Genomic DNA, 20,378 nt, shown 5'->3' with positions numbered 1-20,378 from the left:
AGTGTGTGGTGAGGTCTGAAGAATCCTCAGTTCAGACAGAAATAATGAACGTGTTTCCAATTGGTCTTCATAAGACTTTTTTGGAGGAAAGTGAGGGGAACAAAAAACCAAATTTAGAAGATATAAATGTCGACGTGATGGAAGTGCTCAATCTCTTGGGATCATTGGATGTGACAAAAGCTTCAGGACCTGACGGGATCTCAAGCTGGATACTTAAAGAATGTAGGGAATAACTAGCTCACAAGATTCGCACCACAGTGTTGTAGTGTGCCCCTACTACCAGATGCTTTCCAGTACAAGGACTCTTTGTCATGGCCACAAGGCCTTCTTTCATACATGTGTATGGCATGGCAGTCTCCCTTCTGTGTAAGGAGAACGACATTGCCCCCATGTCAGTCTATACCCATCTCCCATACAGAGAGCATCCAACGCTTTCACACCTGGCTTTTTCCCCCTTACAAGGGAGGTAGCCAAATATTCAAACATCGTCCCCCCTGCGTTTCAGTTGCACACATATGACAAACCTGTAGTATGGTCCCCAGTCTGGCAAGTAAACCATACAAGGAAAGACTCTGCCAACTTTGAAAGATCAAAGAGAAAGAGATGATATGATTACAGTATTCAGGTCACTAAAGGGGATAGACTGCAGTGACAAAAGAGATATCGTGATTAAAGATGTAAGGGTTTTAAGAGGTCATGGGAGCAAATTAAGATAGAAAAGATGAGAATAAATTTCGTTTTCCATACAGATGCATAAATACTTGGAATAGCTTAGAAAGTGATATAGCCCAACCTCAAACAATACATGAGTTCAAATCTTAATATGATTATTAGAAATGAAGGATATAGATTAAGTTGGAACTGTACATGAAGGTGAGGCTAGGTATGATAAAAAATTAGAGAATAGGAGACAGGATCCAGCAAGCATTGCTTCTTTCTTGTATACTATAATTAGGTAAATACATACACGCACACTTTCTCTTGTTCAGTTGTCTGTGTGATGTAAAGAGATGAGCTGAAATTTCTTGCATAAACTGTGTACTTTCATATGAGGAGGATTTTGGTTTGTGTGCAGGTGTTCTATTGGAGTGGTTTAGGTGCACCATGCATTCTTTTATTCTACTTTCTTCTCTACAGGTTGTAGGTGTTTGTATTCCTGATTGTTTAGAATAATGTGAAAGCATAGTCAAGTATGGTTTTGATGAACTATTTGTAGACAAGCAAGAGTTTATTTTTGTCTCAAGCTTATGCTTGTGATTTGATTTTAGTACATTTTATTTACAAACTAATGGTCAGTGCCACTGTCATGATTGTCATAATGATATTGGTGAAAAGTGTAAGGATAATTATCATTGTCATTATCATGCTGATAATAACACTAAGGACAATGGCAACCATAATGTGGATGAACGTGAAGTTGGGATGGGGATATAGGCTTTAGCAAGTACATACGGTCCTGGTAGAGAGAAAACTGAAGTCTATCTATTTATATCTATTTACGAAGGGGCTTCTTCCTCCTCTCATCTTAGCTCCTCATGGATGAAGGGTCATCCCTGTCTCCTGCCCACTGTCCGGGTTTCAGAAGCAATGCAGCAAGACACAGTACATCCACAGCAAGGATGCTTCAGTTAATTGGCAACCCCCTCTCTGTCCTCTCTTTAAGTGAAGTGAAGCTAGGAAATACAAATGGGTGAGAGGTGGGTTGTCTTGGCCAGCCATCTCCCTCATGAAGAGGAAAGGACCTTGTGGTATATGTATCACTCTGATAATCATCTTGAAAATGACAACTACATATACCAGAAGGTCCCTTTCCTCCTTAATGATGAAGCTGCTAATGTTGTTGTTATTCCCTAGACTGTCTGGCCAATCAATTTTATCTCCCTGAGGAATGCCATGGCTGGAACAAGGTTTTCCCACAAATCCTTTATAGAATGTATATTGTGTTGTTGGCAAGAATAATTGTGTACAATGCAGTCTTCCATTATGTGTTGAATAGTATGGGGTGAAGTGTTCCATCCTGGAAAGTTATCCGAGATGGTGTAATCCAGCCTCTTCTGGTAACTTAGATGATGGCCACATCCAGTTGCTAATGTTGTATTCTTTCATGAACTTCTTTAACATTTCCATTCAAATGTGGGCTTGGACATGCAATAAAACTGTAACATCTAAATTTGGGTAAATTAATTTAAAGAATGCTACAAGCCCAAGGCTTACATGCACCCTTTTGTTGTCTTGACTTCTTGTGGATGAACGGTCACCCCATCCCCCATTCACTGCCCAGGACAGAATTAATGCAGCAAAACTATTAATTTAATCAATCTCGTATTCTTCATACTCATACTTTCTCCCCATCTTCTTTTGCCTTGCATGAGGGGACGGAGTGGACAGGATACAGGGATGAGCTGTCATCCATGAGAATCTAAGATAAGAAGGAGGAGGGGTGGTGGTAGGGAGTGGAATGGGTGGAAGTAGGTACAAGCTTTTGACTTGACTATCTCCCTTGTAGGGGGGAAAAAGCTCTTTGTAGATAGATATTCTTTGAGTGATCATTAAAGGTGAACTATCTATATATCTAGATACCAAAGGCTTTTTCCCCCTTACAAGGGAGGTAGCCAACTCAAAAGGCAAGTACCCACTCCCATCCACCACCCTTTTTTCCCTCTCATCTTAGCTCCTCATAGATGATGGGTCATCCCTGCATCATGCCCACTGTTCTAAGTCAGAAGCAATGCAGCAAGACACAGCACATCCACAGCAAGGCCACTTCAGTTAATCAGTGACCACTCCTCTATCCCCTTATGTAGTAAAAGTATATATATATATATATACATATATTGTAACTTAGATTACCTTCACCAATTATCTACAGAGTAAATGTGCTGTGTCTTGTACTGCTTTTGATCCAGACAGTGGGCAAGGTACAAGAATCACCCTTCATCAACAAATGGGTGTTGGATGGATTAAGGGAGAGTGTGCACCTTGACTTCCCCAGGGGAAGGAGCCATGTACTTACTTGAACTGGATTAGCTTCAACCTTCTGAGTTTCAAATGTATAGATGACCCACATGGTGAGATTGCAGATGAGCAGGAAGGTGACAATCTGGCGGCCAGGTTTTGTGCGCTCATGCTCGGGAAGAGACACCTGACGTCTCTGCACATCTTTGATGAACACCATTTGGATGATCACCTGTTAAAAAAAAATATATTTAAAACTGTAATCTTTACCTTTGAACAATTATTGACGCAAGTAAGAAATACATCCCATTTTGATATGTTACTGGAAAACCTGTATCCAATTAGCATCATTCAAGAGAAAGAGAGAGAGAGAGAGAGAGAGAAATTGAAACCTGGTTTATTGAAACTTTATCATATTGGAGAACAAAAATAAGATTTCTAGTACCTATACATGTATAAATGAATAATAATTAACTGAAATAAATATAATTGCCAGATAGCAATTTTTATGGACGCAAGTGACCGTGAAACTCAATATCACCTCAAGCATATATCCAATTGGAAACTGCATTCCTTACTAGGGTTAAAGAAATCTAGTTAATTGCTACCTATCATAATGTACTGAAGTCCACCCCAAACTAGGTGGGGGGAATCTTTATGGAAATTTGATGGCTGAGGATGTGTTCTCTTCTGCCATACAGACATGGCCTGCCCTCATCCAGACATGTTGTGGCATATCTTAGTGGATACACAGAGGGGTTGTTGTTCCTTAGACTATCTGGCCAAGAAGGATTTATTGTACAGGTGGAATGTGTTTTGTGTGTGTCTGAACAAGGCATGTTGTATATCTGACAGGACGTAAACATAGAAGTAAGAGACCTGTGAACTATTTAAATTAAAACCCTCAATCTATTCTGTATACATAAAATAGTCCACTTTCAAGAAAATAGTACAACAGTATTGGAACAATATGAATACATATATACAAATTATCTTGAAAAGACAATGAAACTGTAATAACCTGTAAGTATATATATACAACACTTCAGATTCTGATTAGGATTACTGGTTAGGATTTTAATCATCTACATAATTGCTTCCTCAGTCATGAAAGTGTTGAGGTTTTAAAGTAAAAGATACGCAAATGAAGGACGCACCTGCAATACAGACAGTATCCCGGTGACCATAACAAGGAGGTTGGGTTCGTGCTTAAATGCCGACAGTGAACCAGCAACCACTGAAAAAACAGCATAGGAGAAAAGCCCGAAAGCGGAGACCATCAGGAGGATGTCGTCTAATTCCTCCTCACGTTCTCCATGGAACTTGAGTTGACGAACCCTAAAGAAAACAAAGATGTACAATCATTATACATATGATTATGCTTCAGTATATGTGGGAGATATATAGGGTGGTGAGTTTATTCTGTTCTGTATGTATAAAATAGTACAAAAGTATTGGAATGATATGCACATATACAAATTATCTTGGAAAAGATAATGAAACTGTAATAATTTGTAAGTATATATACAACATTATACAATCTGTATAGGTGCACTGTACACTGAGTGTTCAGATTATCAAATAAATATACTGTTAATATGGTTCAGTGGGGGCAAGGTAACTCATTGTTCCCAAGATTGGAGGGGTGAATAAGTAGCAGTTTTGACTTGGTCACCCAAAGAAGGACTGTGCTAATTCACCATGGTCTTGAATTATCTGTAGGCCACATGACTGACATATATTACCCTTCCAGATGAGAGCTCAGAGCTCATACATAGCCCAATCTATAGGTAATGCTGTGACGCACACATACCCACAACTTGCCTACCAGAGATGAGGTACCAGTTTGTAATGTTTTTAAGCCCTAGGTGTGGACTAATTCGGACTGCTGAGTTTGCAGCTGAATGCAATACCATCACACCAGCAAGCTAGTATGTTTGTGTGTGTGTACCTGCATTTACTTAATTGTAGTATCCAGGAAAGGAGAAATAATTGTTGGGTCCTGTCTCCTATTTGTTAATTTTTTATCATACCTAGCTTCAAGTTCATGTATTCTCGATTTCCAATTATCATATTTAGATTTGAACTCATGTATTGATTGAGCTTGGGTTATATTACCTTCTAAGCCATTCTATGTACTTATGAATTTCTATCTGTGTATTTTACCTGGTTGTATTATATGGGAAGGAGAGCTATACTCGTAGTGACCCATCTTTGTATCTCACAACATCTAGTTTGTTCTTAAATTCTTGTATGGTGTTTGCACACACTATTGTTTTATCCAATTTGTTCCAGACATCCACCACTCTGTGTGGAAAACCAATTTTTTTTTTTCCAGATCTCTTCTATCACTATCCTTTTTGAGTTTCTTTTCATGTCCCCTTGTTTTTCTTTTATCCCACTTTAATAAGTCTTCTCTGTCAAGGACTTCCATGCCTTTCATGATTCTATAAATGGCCAATAGATCTCTTTCTCTTCTTTGTTCCAGGGTTGGTAGTTCCAGTTTAGACAATCTTTGTTCATATGTTAATTTTGAAAGTGTTGGGGCCATCTTTGTTGTTGCTCTTTGGATTCTTTCTAATTTCCTTATATGTGTGTGTGTGTATGTGTTTTTACCTAGTTGTATTATATGGGAAGGGAGCTATGCTCATAGTGACCTGTCTTTGTATCTTTCAGCATCAAGTTTATTCTTAAATTCTTGTATAGTTTTAGCCCACACTGATTCCTCATCCAATTTGTTCCAAGTACCCACCACTCTGTGTGGGAAACTATTCTTTTACAATCTCTTCTATAACTATCCTTTTTGAGTTTCTTTTCATGTCCTCTTGTTTTTTCTTATCCCGCTTGTGTGTGTATTTTTCACACGCCTAACTGTAGTATACAGGAAAGGAGCCTCCCATCTCCTACTTTCCAATTTATCATACCTTGCCTCAAATTCATGCACAGTTCCAACTTAATTTATATCCTTGATTTTCAATTATCATATTTAGATTTGAATTCATGTACTTTTCCAGCCTGGGCTATATCTTCTTAGTGTGTGATTCACCATGGTCTTGGATCATGTGTTGGACTTGTGATCAAAATTTTTTTTTACCCTCCCAGAAGAAAGCTCATTTATGACCGATCTATGGGTAATGCTGTGACCTTACACACAGACACACCCCCAACTCCCCACCCTTTAGTGATACTGAAATAATTTCAGCCCTGGGTGGGATTCGGACTCGGACTGCTGTAGCAGTTGCGAAGGCTACCACTGCGCCATTGAGTCATGTGTATGTAGGTGTGTGTTTACCTACTTGTAGTGTATAGGACTGGAGCAATGCTCATGGACTCCATCTTTTTTTCCCCCCATTTAACCTTATGTATGTACAAAATTCACCAAAACATTGCCGTGGAAACTAACCTAACAAATCCAATGAACATGGCAATGACACTGAAGAACATGATGCCGCAATGGGAACAGTCTGCCAAGTAAATGGCAAGCATCTTGAGTTCCTCACGGTTGATGAGGACAAAGAATAAGATGAGGCAGATGAGCGCAGCCACAAGGACCAGCAGACCACAGAAGAGACCTTTGCTGGCCCCTACGCAGTCCACCCGCGAGTGGCATCGGCGTGAAGCTACTGATGCACCATCGGCAATTTCGGGGTCGTAGATGAACCTGGATGGAAAACTGGAAGGTGGGTTGGGGGTAATAGTCTTTCAAATTGCAATGTTTCAGATAAACAAAAGAAACACCGAGTCTGGTTACATACTCATGCAGTAACAATCATTACAACATTAAATTCTACCAAGTACCAAGTCAGCCATGTTTAACAATGTCATATTCTTTACAAGAATTCAAGCATGTTATTAGTATTCATATTTACACTATGTATTAATTACGAACAAGATGTGCAAAGCACAGTCATAATATAGAAATGCAAATGTATAATGTTAATAAGTATGTATATATAACAAGTGCTTAATCAAATGGTTATAAAAAATTAAGTATATATAGTTACCAGTATATATACATAATTTGTTAGTTAATTCATGCCTCCATACTCAGTCAAGATTTGTTAAAAAAGATTAATCTGGTCCCATGCAAACCACCATACAGCATTTATCAAAACATCTACATAGATGATCCATTGATATTAAAGCTTAACTTGTTTTCATACTCAACATGAACAGATTAAGAGGTTACAAAAGAGCCCATGCCACAACAAATCACATTTAACAAGCCCACTAATGCCCATGAGCAGGAAACCTACTTTAACTCTCAAACGACTTCCTAGAAACAAAAAGTAAACGACTAACATAGACAATGCACAGCATCATACCTAGGATTGCGGCCAATATGTTTCCACATGATGTAGAGAACTGAAGCCCCAATGAGGGAGTACTCAATGATGAATGGGTAAAGGTAGGGAGCGGAGTCAGAGACGATGGTGCCCATGATCTCCACTCTTTCACAGGTGCGGTTCAAGATGTCCTCTTCTGACACCCATCCAGCTGCGAGAGTCCCATACATTGTTAGAATTATGTATTACATTTTAAAAATATTACATAACTTTACAATGACCTTATTTCTTGGCAACTTGTTAATTTCATGGGAAAATTTATTTCATAGCACTATGTTATGAGTTAGCATGATTCACAATCTTATGAACAAAATCACATACACAACCATTAAATTAATAACGTCAATTTATTGTACTGGTATTTACATTATATACATGACTGCACTGCTTCAGTTACAGTCTTACAAACTGCTTCTGCACAACATTTCTAACTTTGCCCAAACAATACTAAATATGCCAGCAAAAACATAATCATTAATGATTTAAATAAAAATAGTTGGTTCAAATAGCATCTTCATCTTGCATTCACCTGACCACCTGTAAAATGGTGGAGATGAACAGGGATGATACTTTCCACATGCAAAAAGAAATGGGAATAAATAAAGAAGGTTGCAGGAAGTTCCTTTAAAAAAAGTCCTCACTACATGCAATAGTCACCAAACAACATCAGCTAAAAAGAATAATAAAGGAAAATAAGACCTTGCTTACCAAGGGTGGTGAAAAATCTCAGCCTGTTCTTTGAAACAAGCTTGAGGTAACTTAAAATGCAGCAAAAAACAGGTGCATACTCAGGAAAAACAAAAGGAGAGAGTAAAGAAAGGCAATAATAAAGCCAAGCCGCAAACCATTTATGGGACATGACATACCCTGTTGGCTCGTTTCATTAAATTCCTGCATTTCAACGAATTCATCCAGATTATAGAGGTACTTGTTTGGACCCAAGAGACCTCGGTTTTCCAGAGCCCGACGGATTCCCTCTGTTTGACATTTGAGGGAGATAATGAAAAGGTAAGCAACTACAGCATCTGTGCAGTCACTGGCAAGTGTTAGATCAAAGCTCTCATTACTAAACTTCTTGCAAGAGCTAAGAACACTACTACCAAACATTCGAGATAAAAAGAGAGTGAGAGAACTAGCACTAAGGAGAGAAGAAATGACCTAGAGCTATGTCGGGTGAAGGGCAACTATCACCAAAGATGAGAAAAAAGATGAGAAATTCAGTTAGTTGTTACATGACATCTATATCCTCTACAGCATGAGAAATGTAGTCATATTAGTCAAATTTAACAATTATATTCTATAAGTTTTCTATTCATGCTACACAGAGCAGAGGAAAGAGTAATTATTAAATTATTCATAAAATTTTGTAACTGTATCCCACTTTGTTTATATTCATCTTCAAACATAGAAAGCTGGAGGAATGTTACTTACCCAAAATCATATAGTCCTCTCCATTCTGTCCTTGTGCCATCTTAAATTCATTGATTTCTTTCAGGCTCTCACGGACCAGCGTGCGTACCCACACACAAAGATTAGTAGCCACAATGTGCATCAGTCCAAAACGTGCAAGAAATTTGAACTTGTGAATATTCAGCTGTAAAGAAAAGCGTCAAGAAATGTTGAATAAGGCTTAAGAGATACAACAACAATAATTTAGCCCTTTCCCTCTGGTAAGTAGGGTAGCTTGTAGATTGTAGATTGAGAGAAGTCCCTTGAAGATTAAAAAAAGTGTAATGAGAAATACATATTTGGGAATGGATGCTAAGAGGAGATTGTATGAAGGGGTGACTGTGCCAACAGCATTTTGTAAGGCAGAGACATGGAACATATGAGAGGAAGAGTTTAAATGTGCTTGAGATAAAATGTCTAAGAAGTATGGTAGGGGTTACAAGGCTGGATAGAGTTAGAAACGAGGAGGTGAGGAGGAGAGTGGGGGTGGAAAAGGAGATGGCAGAGAGGGTTGATGAAAGAGTATTGGGATGGTTTGGACACATGGAAAGATGAATGAAGAAAGATTAGTAACAGGAGTGTGGAATGGAGTGGTGGATGAAGATGAGGGGACAACCGAGGATGAGATGGATGGATGGGGTGAAAAGGGTACTGAGCAAGAGGGGAATGTCTGTTGAGAAAGGAAGGGAGAAGGCAGAAGATAGAGGTGAGTGGCAAATGGCTGTGTATTGATGATACTGTGATGAATGGAAGTGGGTGGGGTATGGGGAGATGGTTAATGAGTGGTAATGTATGAATGATATTTTGATGCAGTCCAAAGGGATTTCCCCCCATCTTCATTGTTTCTGAACAAGGGGACAGAGAGGGGAGGGTTGCTGATTAAATGAAGCAGCCTTGCTGTGGATATGCTGTGTCTCGCTGCATTGCTTCTGATCCAGGGTGATGGGGGAAATGGAGAGATAACTTATCATCCTTGAGGAACCAAGATGAGAGGGAGGGAGGGGTGGTGGATGGGAGTGGAATGGGTAGGAATGAAATGGGTGGGAGTGGAATTATGCTTTCTGAATTTGGCTGCCTCCTTGGTAAGGAGGAAAGAGCCCTTGATATATGTATGTAATAGGGTAGCTAAGTCAAGGTTTACACCCACTTCACATACAGACACATGTGTATATATATCTGGCTACTTCCTTGGTAAGGGGGAACAATCCTTTGGTGTATGTAAGTAGGGTAGCTAAGTAAAATTATACACCCACTTCACACACATGCATAAATATATATGTGTGTGTACATATATATATATATATATATATATATATATATATATATATATATATATATATATATATATGTATGTGTGTGTGTGCATGTGTCTGCAAAAACTCAAGGCAAAAGAGGGTCTGGGAGGAAGACTCCAATCAGAACTCTAGTAAGTGGGTCTATACAAGATGTGACAACAAAGAAACAAGATTGTGGCAACCACGTCCATGACTCAATGCCAGTTGGCTGACTGCTTATGTCACTGTGTTGCACAATATAATTAATTTCTCTCACTCTTTGTCTTTTTTTCAGGCTTCTCTGTAGCACACTGCTGTTATGCTTTGTCACAGAACTGGAGGTGGCACAAACATGAAGCAAAAAATAAAATTGGAATCTGATCAAGTTGGGGAAGGGCCCAACAGTGTCTCAAACTTCTCAAAGAGGTTTATGGAGAAGATGTGATATTATGGCTGCAGTCTTTGAGTGTAACAAACACTTCAAAAGTGGTTGCAAGGAGGTAGAGGATGACCCCAAGTCCAGGGCAGCTTTTCACGATGAAGATGGCTGAGAACATTGACAAAGTGAGCCAGCTGGTGTGGAGTGATTGCATATTGACAGTGTAGATGTTAGTGGAGGAACTCAGTCTAAACAGGGAGCCAGCACAGACCATCTTGGTGCAAGAGCTGATGATTCAGGTGTGCACCAAGATGGTGCCCAAGCTTCTGTTGGACAACCAGAAGGAGCATCAGGTCAATGTTAGTTGAGATTTGCTGAAGAAGATCAGTGAAGATCCTTAGTTCCTTGGTCAGGTCATCACAGGAGACAAAAATTGGGTCTTCCAGGGTCTTCCAGTACAACCTGGAAACCAAGATACAAAGCCTACTGTGGAAGACTCCAGCTTCACCCAGACCCAGGAAGGCACACATGTTCAAATAAAAAACCAAGGTCATCCTGATTGCATTCTTTGACCAGAAGGGGGTGGTTCATCATGAGTTCGTGCCTAAGGGTCAGACAGTCAACCAGCACTTTTACCAGCAGGTCCTCAATCACCTCCATGCAAGCAGGCTTAGTGGGAAGACAAGTTGTGGCTGATCCACCATGACAATGTGCCCGTACACACTGTGTTCAATGCGAGGCAGTTCTTGGCCAACAAACATATCACAGCTCTTGACCACCCTCCTTATTCCCCAGATCTCACACTGTGCGACTTCTGGTTCTTTCCCAGGCTGAACACCGTGCTGAAAGGAACTTATTTTGCCTCTGTAGAAGAGATCAAGGCCACTGTGATGAGGGAGCTGAGGCACTTAAGGAAGAGGACTTTGCCAAATGCTTCCATGAGTGGCACAAGCAAATACAGAAGTGCATTAACTTTGGGAGGAATTACTTTGAAAGGGACAATGAGTAATTTCTCTGTGGAATTTGCAATAAAACTTTTATGAGAAAAAAGTGTTGTTTGTTTTTTCTCACACCTCATGTGTGCAGATGTGGAACAAGTAAGGGCAAAAAAGGAGAATGGTGGTATGTTTGTTAGAAGTAAAATGGATGTGTTAGTATAGAGTGAAACTAAAATGAAAGGGAAAGGTGAGTCTGATTTTAGAAGTGTGGTAGGTAAAGATTCAGAAGTATTTGGTGGGGAAGGGAAGGAGTAGTTGTTATTTAATGATGAGGTGTGAGCATCTGAATGGCAGGAAGTGTTATCAAGTATAATTTGATGAAAAATGACAATAGGTTGAGTTGTATGTGTATTTGTAAATGCATATGGCTCTGGTAGTGAGAAAAGTGAAGAGAGAACAAATTAAATGAATTTGTGGAGAGTTTTGCAAAGAGTGTTAATGTAATTGTATTGACGTATTTAATTGTTTGAATAAATATACCAATGAAAAGAAAAGTTAGGAAGTATGATGTGCCAGGAGCAAAAGTGAACAGACAATGTTAAAGATGTACATTGAAAGAATTGATGGTGGTACATAAAGTATTTAAGAAGAAAGATGTATGTAAGCATACATGGCCAAGGTGGCTGGTGGGCAAGTAGGTGAGAAAGCATTAATGAATTATGTAGTGGTTTCCAAAAAAGGTGACTGGAAGATTTTTGGATTTAAACATGTTCATTCAATCAATCTGTTTCCCCATATTTTTCTTGCAAGACACTCACAGCTCCCAGGTAACCTGAGGAGGAAGAATAGTGGAAGGGAGATTGAGGATGAATGAAATACGGAAACAACAGAAGTGAGGCAGAGAGGAGCTGAAGGCGAGTAAAATGAAATGGGAAAAGATATACCAGGAAAAACTGAGAGATATATATGGTATGTAGTGAGTTGTGGTATAGTGGAAATAGAAAAAGAATGGATGTATTTAGAGAAGGAAATGTTAAAGTAGTGGGTGGGGTACAGGAATGACCTTTCATCCACAAGGAGGCAAGATTAGGGAAGTATTGGCCATATGCACTCATAAATCCCTATATCTCTCTTCTCAATCTAACCTTTGCCCACATTATCCTCAGTGACACTCCTTTCCTGTATACTACAGTTAGGAAAAAAAAAAAAAAAAAAAAAAAAATACTGTGCACCTATCTTATCACTTACCAATGCTACACCTCTTTCCCTCTCACCCCACCCCTTTCACTTTAATTTTACTCAGCACTAACACATGCATCTTTCTTGTCACAAATGTACTACCAATCTTACCCCTTTTGATCTAATCTGTACCACATCCATGCACATTTAATAATCCAATTTCTAGGGTTTTGATCAGAGCCCAGACCATCTTATGCCTTGACTTTTTTGTATGAGTAAAATAAAGTGAATTCTTAGTCCCTTCATTCCATCCCATTTAAATGCTATCTAAAACTAGCCTTGTAACATTTGTTGATGTTCTTGTTTTATGAATGTGGCCACTAAATTCTTTGTTTTACACCTCATTCATATAACATATCTAAGGTTAAAGTAGTGCATTTGGAATACATCACTGGAATGTATAGGCTAGATATGCAAGACACTGGCTTCCTAAGTAATGAAGCAGTTATGGTAAAGTCTTTTAGAGAAATTATATTTCTAGGTAGAACAATAAGATAAAAATAAAAACACGTATGTCCTGGAAATATTACACATAATGACAAATATTTAACTACAGTAGGGAAATTTTCATCACACACAAACACAAAAAGCATCACCACAGAAAAAGGTAGATGTAGATTTGAGGAATATTGTACAAGTATTTTGTCAGTAAGAAATAGTGCACGTCAGTGAAAAACCAGTTATTCAGGCCATGCTTGTCTTATGTAACAATGATGAAAAGAGAATACGAGAGGAACGATATATATGAAAGATATCCATTTTCTTTATAAGCACATAATTTGCAACAAAGTCCTATGGATCATAAATATCATTCTTCAAATTTACATTGGTGGGTTGGTCAGTCATCTGGTACATTATCACCAAAATCAATATGAAACCAGGATACTATGAGAACTATTATAAATTAAGAAAGAACTTTCATGCACACTCTCACGCCATGGTGCTTTGTTGCACTATTTTGTGCTTCAATCTAAACTTAAACTTATGTTTAGTACATCACTGTTCAACTAACTCCAAACAATTTTGCTAAACTGAAGGGCAGACCCAAGATGGAGTAAGTCTCCATCATCCAGCACTTCCTTTGTTCTGGAAACCTGTCTATGCAGCTCTTTTAAGGGTTTGTCTTGACTGATAATCTGAGGTGACACTTTTCTCCAGAACATGGAAGTAGTTATACTTGATACCTACCCACTAGCAAAGCTATCCATTCTCCCTTACTCCATGAAGGATATAACCATGTGATCTAGTAATTCATCCATTACTATCACATGTCACAAGTCACACAACATCTCTCCATATTAAAAAGCATTATGTCATTACCATAATATAATGAACCTTATCCAAGACTACATTATTTTCATGTTCACGTTACAAAGACGACATTGTCCACTCCTTCCTCTACTGCCCCACTTATACCTAGTATAGATCATGACCTAATCTATTTTCATTAAAAGAACTATGGGTGAAGCTATTGGGCATTGCTGGTTTTCTGGAAAAAGTGGATGGAGTTCCTGCAACATGAAGTATCAGTTTAGAGTCTGCCCATCAATTATATATAACTAACATTAACAAAAGTCTTTAGCCATATTCAGGACATTAGTTTAAAATAATTCTCAACGCTAAAATTAATACAGATTTGTGTGTAAAACACATGTTATGAAATTTGGAAAGTATTAGTGAAAGCGGTATTCTTTACACTCCAAAATAAAAAAAAAACACGTACTGTATTCACAATGGCCTCCGTCCCATACGTGTAAACACTGGGGGGTTCCAACTGTATCTATAGTATTTTATCAATAATAAAGTGTCAATATAGATTATAGACACCATTACAAAAATTAGATATAAAATTTTTACTGAAAATGTTAAATACAAGTTGCAAAATTTAACATGGTCAGGATAGAGCAGGTCAACTACTGTCCTATCCCTTTTGTGCCTTGTGAAAATTATCTTTAGAGTAAGGTATGCAGAAATCTATGATTTATATACAAGATGGTGCAACCCAGTTAAAACATAATAATAGTAATAAAGATAAAGAAATAAAAAATACCCTGTCTATTTACAACAGTTTTTTGGTCTACTGAACAATTGAATTAATGTCTTTAAAGCTTTCACTACATTCTCAAAATAACTTGTAGAAATACTAGTGACTGTTCTATAAATAAATTTGTTTTTCTGAGTATTAAATGATGATAAATAATTGAAAATCTAAGATACTTGAAAATGTAGAAGTTCAATATACCAAGTTATAAAACAAAAAATTTAGGGATATTTTATTCTATGTAACTACTCATTCTTCCAAAATAACTCTGGGGACAAATTAATAAAAGATCCTAACCCTTAAGTCTAGACATAAATCTTCAAAATGGCAGAGGTTTTACCTAGACATTCTAGACATAAGCATTTAGGTTGCCGACATAGGGATTTAGGTAAAATCTCTACCATTTTGAAGATTTATGTCTTGAGTTTTTCTTTTTTACTTTTTTGTGCTAAGATGAGAGGGAGGGTGGAGGGGTGTGGAGTGTATTCAGGGATGGAATGGGTGGGAATGATTTTATGCCTTTTCCTTTTTGGCTACCTCCCTTGTAAGGGGGAAAAAGCCTTGGTATATGTATGTATGTATGTCTAGACTTAGGGGTTAGAATCTTTTATAAATTTGGCCCCTAATCCTTGTAGATGAATGGTCATCTTTGTAACCCATCACATTTGCTCAGGTCATAGACAATATAACAGGGAGTCCTAACAGCTGAAATTTATGGGGAATCAGTTGCAACTGGCTGACCCTCCTACTGAAGTGCTATGTCTTGCTGCATTGCCTCAGAATGTGGAAATGTGGTAGGGGATTGGAATGATCCTTTATACATGAAGATCTAAGAGGGACACCAAATACATTTTTTTTTTCTTTTAATTGTTGTGGGAAGGGTGTAGGATGGATATGCTTCAGCTCAGCTATGCTTCATATAAAGGGAAAATTGATTTTTTTGGTTATATTTATATACATGTGTATGTAATTACAAAACTGAATGTTGATAAAGCAAAGATAGATGAAGTCTGAGAAATAGTAATACATTGACCCACAACTATAATACATGCTGGGTTATATACAAATTATGGCATACAGGTGTCCGAAATCATACATGAAAAAATTGTCTGATGGTGCTATTAGTTTCATTATATCAGTTAACAAAGTATAATAAAAGATAGATTACTATCCGTCTTATTATCTATGTAACCTGATTTTTTTTGGGCAGTTTTTGAAAGGTCTTGCTATTATAATTATTCCCTTCACTTTCAATGACTGAAAACTTGCCGCTCCAGTGTCTGGCAAGTCCTCAAGCCCTCCCACAAATGTCTTTGGGAAGAAATGTTGGACTTGTTTGTTGTCTGGGACTGTTTTTATATCACTAACAGTAGTAAGAGAAGGGGAGCAATCACTGTCTCTCAGCTTTCTTTTTGAGAAATTGTGGAGGAAGTATATTGACCTTAGTCTAGTGACAGTGTCAGCCCCTCATGACAAGACCTCTGCATGAGGGTGAGGATGTTGATGTCATTTAATTCTGTCCATGTTCATTCATAACTTTCTCTTCTCTCATGTCCTTCCAGTTTCAATCACTCACTCCTCCAGCCTCTCATAATCTGACACAACTGCAGTCATCTGCATAGAAGAACTGGTTCACTTCCCGTGTACTTCCATTCCCACCCACCAATTCTAAATCTCTACCTACCTATCATGTGTATGTACATCTTACCACCCTATACATGTTGCACAACTATGGCAACAGCACATAACTTCCACAGGTTCTCATTCACTTCAAAACATTCACTCATGCCCTTCTGATATTGTAAAAAACTTTACTGCATTTAACAGATTACCTCTATTCCATGTATTTGTAATACACTCCAGAAAGCTTTTCAGTCCATTTCTCCATGTCCATGAACATATAAACAGTCCTGCACTAATACATCAAATACAAGAGTCCAAAGTTTTTTCCCAAAGAGATCTACGGGAGGGCACAATGACCGTTCCCAGGTGCTGTGGGTTTCCAGTTAGTGAAATGCAAGGCTACAATTATCATCAAGAGCAACTGACTTCATACATTAACATTTTGTCAGCAATAACCAGTGTTTCTATCCTTGAAGACAATATTATTCAAAAAGGGTAGTCACTGAGGTAGTAAGGGAGAGATTTAAGAAGGGCAGTAGAAAGAGGCAGTAGAAAACAGGTAACTACATAATTTATGAAACCATACTAAGTTACAAACAATGCATCCATAGGCAACATTATGAAGTATGTTATATACAAGTAAAAATAAGATAAATATAAGCACTCACATAAGGATTGAATATTAATCTTATGTCTGTTAGATCATAATATAGATTTATGAGTATGTATACTGTAATTAGTACACTGAAAGAAAATAAGATACATGTTAACCTAACTGGTTTTTGCATGGGTGTCTGGTTTGGTACACAAGGATATACTTTTGCATAAATATTTAGATTATGAAGAGGACTATGGTCTACAAGCAGCAATAGAATATGTGGTCCTTTATATAATGATGCATTTTTGTGCATGTGTGGAAATTGTGATGAGGAGTAACACAGGTATTTTGCATAATATTCACCCTAGCATTCATGAAGATGAAGTACATCTGCATGAAGGTGAAGACAAGCTGCAGGAGAGGGTTGACACCACGCAAGATCTGGTAGCATGGAGAAGACATGGGGATCTCGAAGAACACGCCAAACTCTAGTCCATTGTAGATCATCGTCCCAAGACCAAACGCTGCCACAAAGCAAAGATTTCATCATCACCCAGTGAAGTGAAGCAATGGTATAAAATTAAATCAATGGAGCACCCATGTAATAGAAATATTAATGAAGCACTTACTTTATCAAATAATATTGGTCTAGTTGTAAACTTTGAATACAAAATCATAATAAATCATACAGAAAAGCATAATGGGATAATTCAGATCATTGTTCACAATTTTCAAAAGAGAGGGAAAAAATTGATAAATAAATAAGAATTGAGAGACTACCAAAAAATTTTCTGAGGTGCAATGATCTATACAAAAACAGATCAAAACATTTCTCATTCTCTTTAAAAATGCATAGTGTAAAGGAATTTGAAAAGGTTAACAGGAAGGGATCTTCATCTACCATGGTATTATTTTGGGATTAGAGATAAAGGAGCACAAACCAAGTAAGAGAAAGGGATACAAATGAAAATACAAGGAGAAGGGGGAAAACAAAACAATAACTACACAACAACAAGTGCCGCTCATAACCACTACAGTCTAGGCCCTCTTAAGCTGCTGCTGCTGCTGCTGTAGCTGCACTGCTGCGGTCATTACTGCTGAACCAACACCGCTATTTCATGACTAAATTTTAGCTCTTTTCATATCATGTAAAGCCCTGTGGTATGGATTTCTAGTCACACCACCCTAGCATGAGTAACATAGAAAGTCATTTCTCTATCTCTATGAACCATTATATCAATCACATTTTGATAACATCATACATCTAACACAATCTAAAGAATTGAATAAATACGATGAGGGTTAGAATTAAAAGCTAGTAGAACTAAACCAAGCCAGGCCATCAAATTTATTGGAAGGTGAAATGCAGTCTAAGAGACAGGAAAGAGACTGGCATACGCTATAGTGTGGGTCTAGCCAGCATGCAACAAGTGGTTGTTACTAACCCAATATTCCTAGAAGTTGGCAGGGAAGAGAGAGCAGAATAACACTCAATACCCAAGAGTCACACCAGACACTGGGAAGTCCATGAGTGTATCACACACACATAACACACAATCTGAAAACCTAGTTACTGGCCATTTGATCATATTTGCATTTGGGATCACTAGCAAGAGACATGAGTAATTCAGCTTAGGAGTACAACTCCCAACAGTCCTTTCCTATGTTTGGTTGCATAATACAGACCTCATTTGTAATACATAGTACAACTGCTATAATGCAGGTGGAGAGATTTGGGTATTATGGGGCGTGAGGCAAAGCCCATAAGGCACGTTGGTGAGTGAGGATATGAACTACTTGTTGCCGTGCATGACACAAGGCATGCGTGGAGGGCTCTACTATGTTTTTACTTCAAAAAATCAAATTCAAAAAATAAAGCCTAGGTGGAAATCACTGGCCAAAAGGGGAACTGGACAGCAGATACTAATGAAAAAAGAAACTAAATAATTAATGTAAACTCAAAGCACTACTACTTCATCACACACAATACTCAATGATAAATGATAGCAATTAAAGCCTGGGGGTGTGTACTTTCTACATGTGGGGTAGGTCAACGATATTGTGGGGTTTCATGTAATGAATCACACACATTACTACCCAAATGAGGCACACCAACATACCAATGGCTCCGATACGAAGGAAGAAGGATCCGTGACTGTGGTTGTTGATAGAAGTCTTGTGCTTTCGTAGACGTGTAGTGGAGGCAGTGAGTTTCTCCTGTGTGGGGGATCCATCAGGGACGCCCTCGGGACGGCGCACCTTCTGCAAGACCCCCTAGTCGGAGGTGCTCACTTAGTTGCAACTGTTCGCTTAATTAAACTTATCATAAGCCGCCATAGGTATGGCAAGACTGAGATGGTGTGAAAATGGATGGAGGATGGGGTGATTAAACATGAATAAAATACAAAACCAAAAGAACTGGTGATATTAAAGGTCTTTGACATTAGGCAGGAAATTTAGATGTAATACTTTAAGGAGTGAAATAAAGAGTGCATTCCAAAATAATTTGAAACTAAAAGGTGTAATTAGTAGGTGATGAAAAGTAGTACTGTATCCCATTTACAGTGACCATATATATATATTAATATTATTAAGTGTGAATTTTAGAAAGTATGAAGATGTGAAACTGTGACAATGGTGAAAAAAATTATAACAACAAAAGAATACTAATCTAATCAAAACATGCATTCCTAAAAAATTAAAGTATTATTCTTTTTTTAAACTCAAACCACTGCTATTCAGTTTTCAAAATCTAACAGTTTACTATGTATACTCTAATAAATTATAATTACTATTAATTCTTGAACATCTGTATTTCATGAATAAATGATCATTTATAAAGATATTTAACAGCAGTTATGTAGAATATTAAATTGCCTGAACTTGGTATAAGTTTGAACAAGTTGGTCCTATCACAGCAAAGACTGGCTTCCAGCTCAGGTGAGACTGAAGACCTGATGCGTCTACATAGGTAAGCAGCTCAGTGTCCCATTGCAAAACACAAACAGGTGCCACACAGCTCATGCAAATTTCTTGCTGTTCTTGGTGCTGCTTCCACTGTTGGCCTACAACCTGATTTTGTATATATATATATGTATCAAGCACTGCAGCAGCCCTGTTTCATCATGTTAGTTTAGTGTGCTGATGCATTGGTTAAAATGAGAAGATGGTTGGGGAAGCAAGGTTTGTCCTGGTTACTTGATTGCCTACCACATTATTATGTTCAGCATGTTGGACAGTTTGACAGCAGAGTTCTGAGAGACAACACAATGCAGTGGTGCAGTTGTGTGGGCAGCTGCATGCACAACGTTTTCCTTTTGTCCTCAGCACATTGCTCTCTCAACATCCCAACATCCTTATACAGATTATAACAAGCAATCTAGCCTTAGCATCAGCCTCCTAGACCTAGCTGGGTCAAAACAAACAAATCTGCAGGTCTAGCTACAACATTCTGCTGTTTTTACTAATCTACATCACAAGGGTTAAGGCAAAAAATGATCAGGGGCAGGTGCTGTCTGGACATGCGAGCAATGGAG

The 20,378-nt window shown here is 38.1% G+C and overlaps 1 protein-coding gene across 13 annotated transcripts in view; it reads right to left on the bottom strand.

The window, feature by feature from the left end:
• Positions 1-20,378, bottom strand: part of LOC143034090 (uncharacterized) — a 797,079-nt gene that overhangs the window by 4,911 nt on the left and 771,790 nt on the right. For 4 of the 13 annotated variants that reach the window (XM_076200020.1, XM_076200024.1, XM_076200021.1 and 1 more), the window contains 9 exons: positions 18,963-19,104; positions 17,206-17,366; positions 14,304-14,360; positions 8,733-8,895; positions 8,168-8,278; positions 7,281-7,452; positions 6,359-6,628; positions 4,113-4,293; positions 3,014-3,187 (listed from right to left, as the gene is read on the bottom strand). In XM_076200020.1, the coding sequence (XP_076056135.1) occupies positions 3,014-3,187; positions 4,113-4,293; positions 6,359-6,628; positions 7,281-7,452; positions 8,168-8,278; positions 8,733-8,895; positions 14,304-14,360; positions 17,206-17,366; positions 18,963-19,104 (1,431 nt within the window). Of the gene's footprint in view, positions 1-3,013; positions 3,188-4,112; positions 4,294-6,358; positions 6,629-7,280; positions 7,453-8,167; positions 8,279-8,732; positions 8,896-14,303; positions 14,361-17,205; positions 17,367-18,962; positions 19,117-20,378 lie in introns of all 13 variants that reach the window. The other 9 variants (XM_076200017.1, XM_076200023.1, XM_076200018.1 and 6 more) reach the window with 7 other exon arrangements.

The sequence above is a fragment of the Oratosquilla oratoria genome, chromosome 16 (assembly GCF_046742065.1).
Source record: "Oratosquilla oratoria isolate Oo_2021 chromosome 16, ASM4674206v1, whole genome shotgun sequence".
Lineage (NCBI taxonomy): Eukaryota > Metazoa > Arthropoda > Malacostraca > Stomatopoda > Squillidae > Oratosquilla > Oratosquilla oratoria.
The sequence above is the reverse complement of the archived record's forward strand: the minus strand, read 5'-3'. Positions and strand labels throughout refer to the sequence as shown.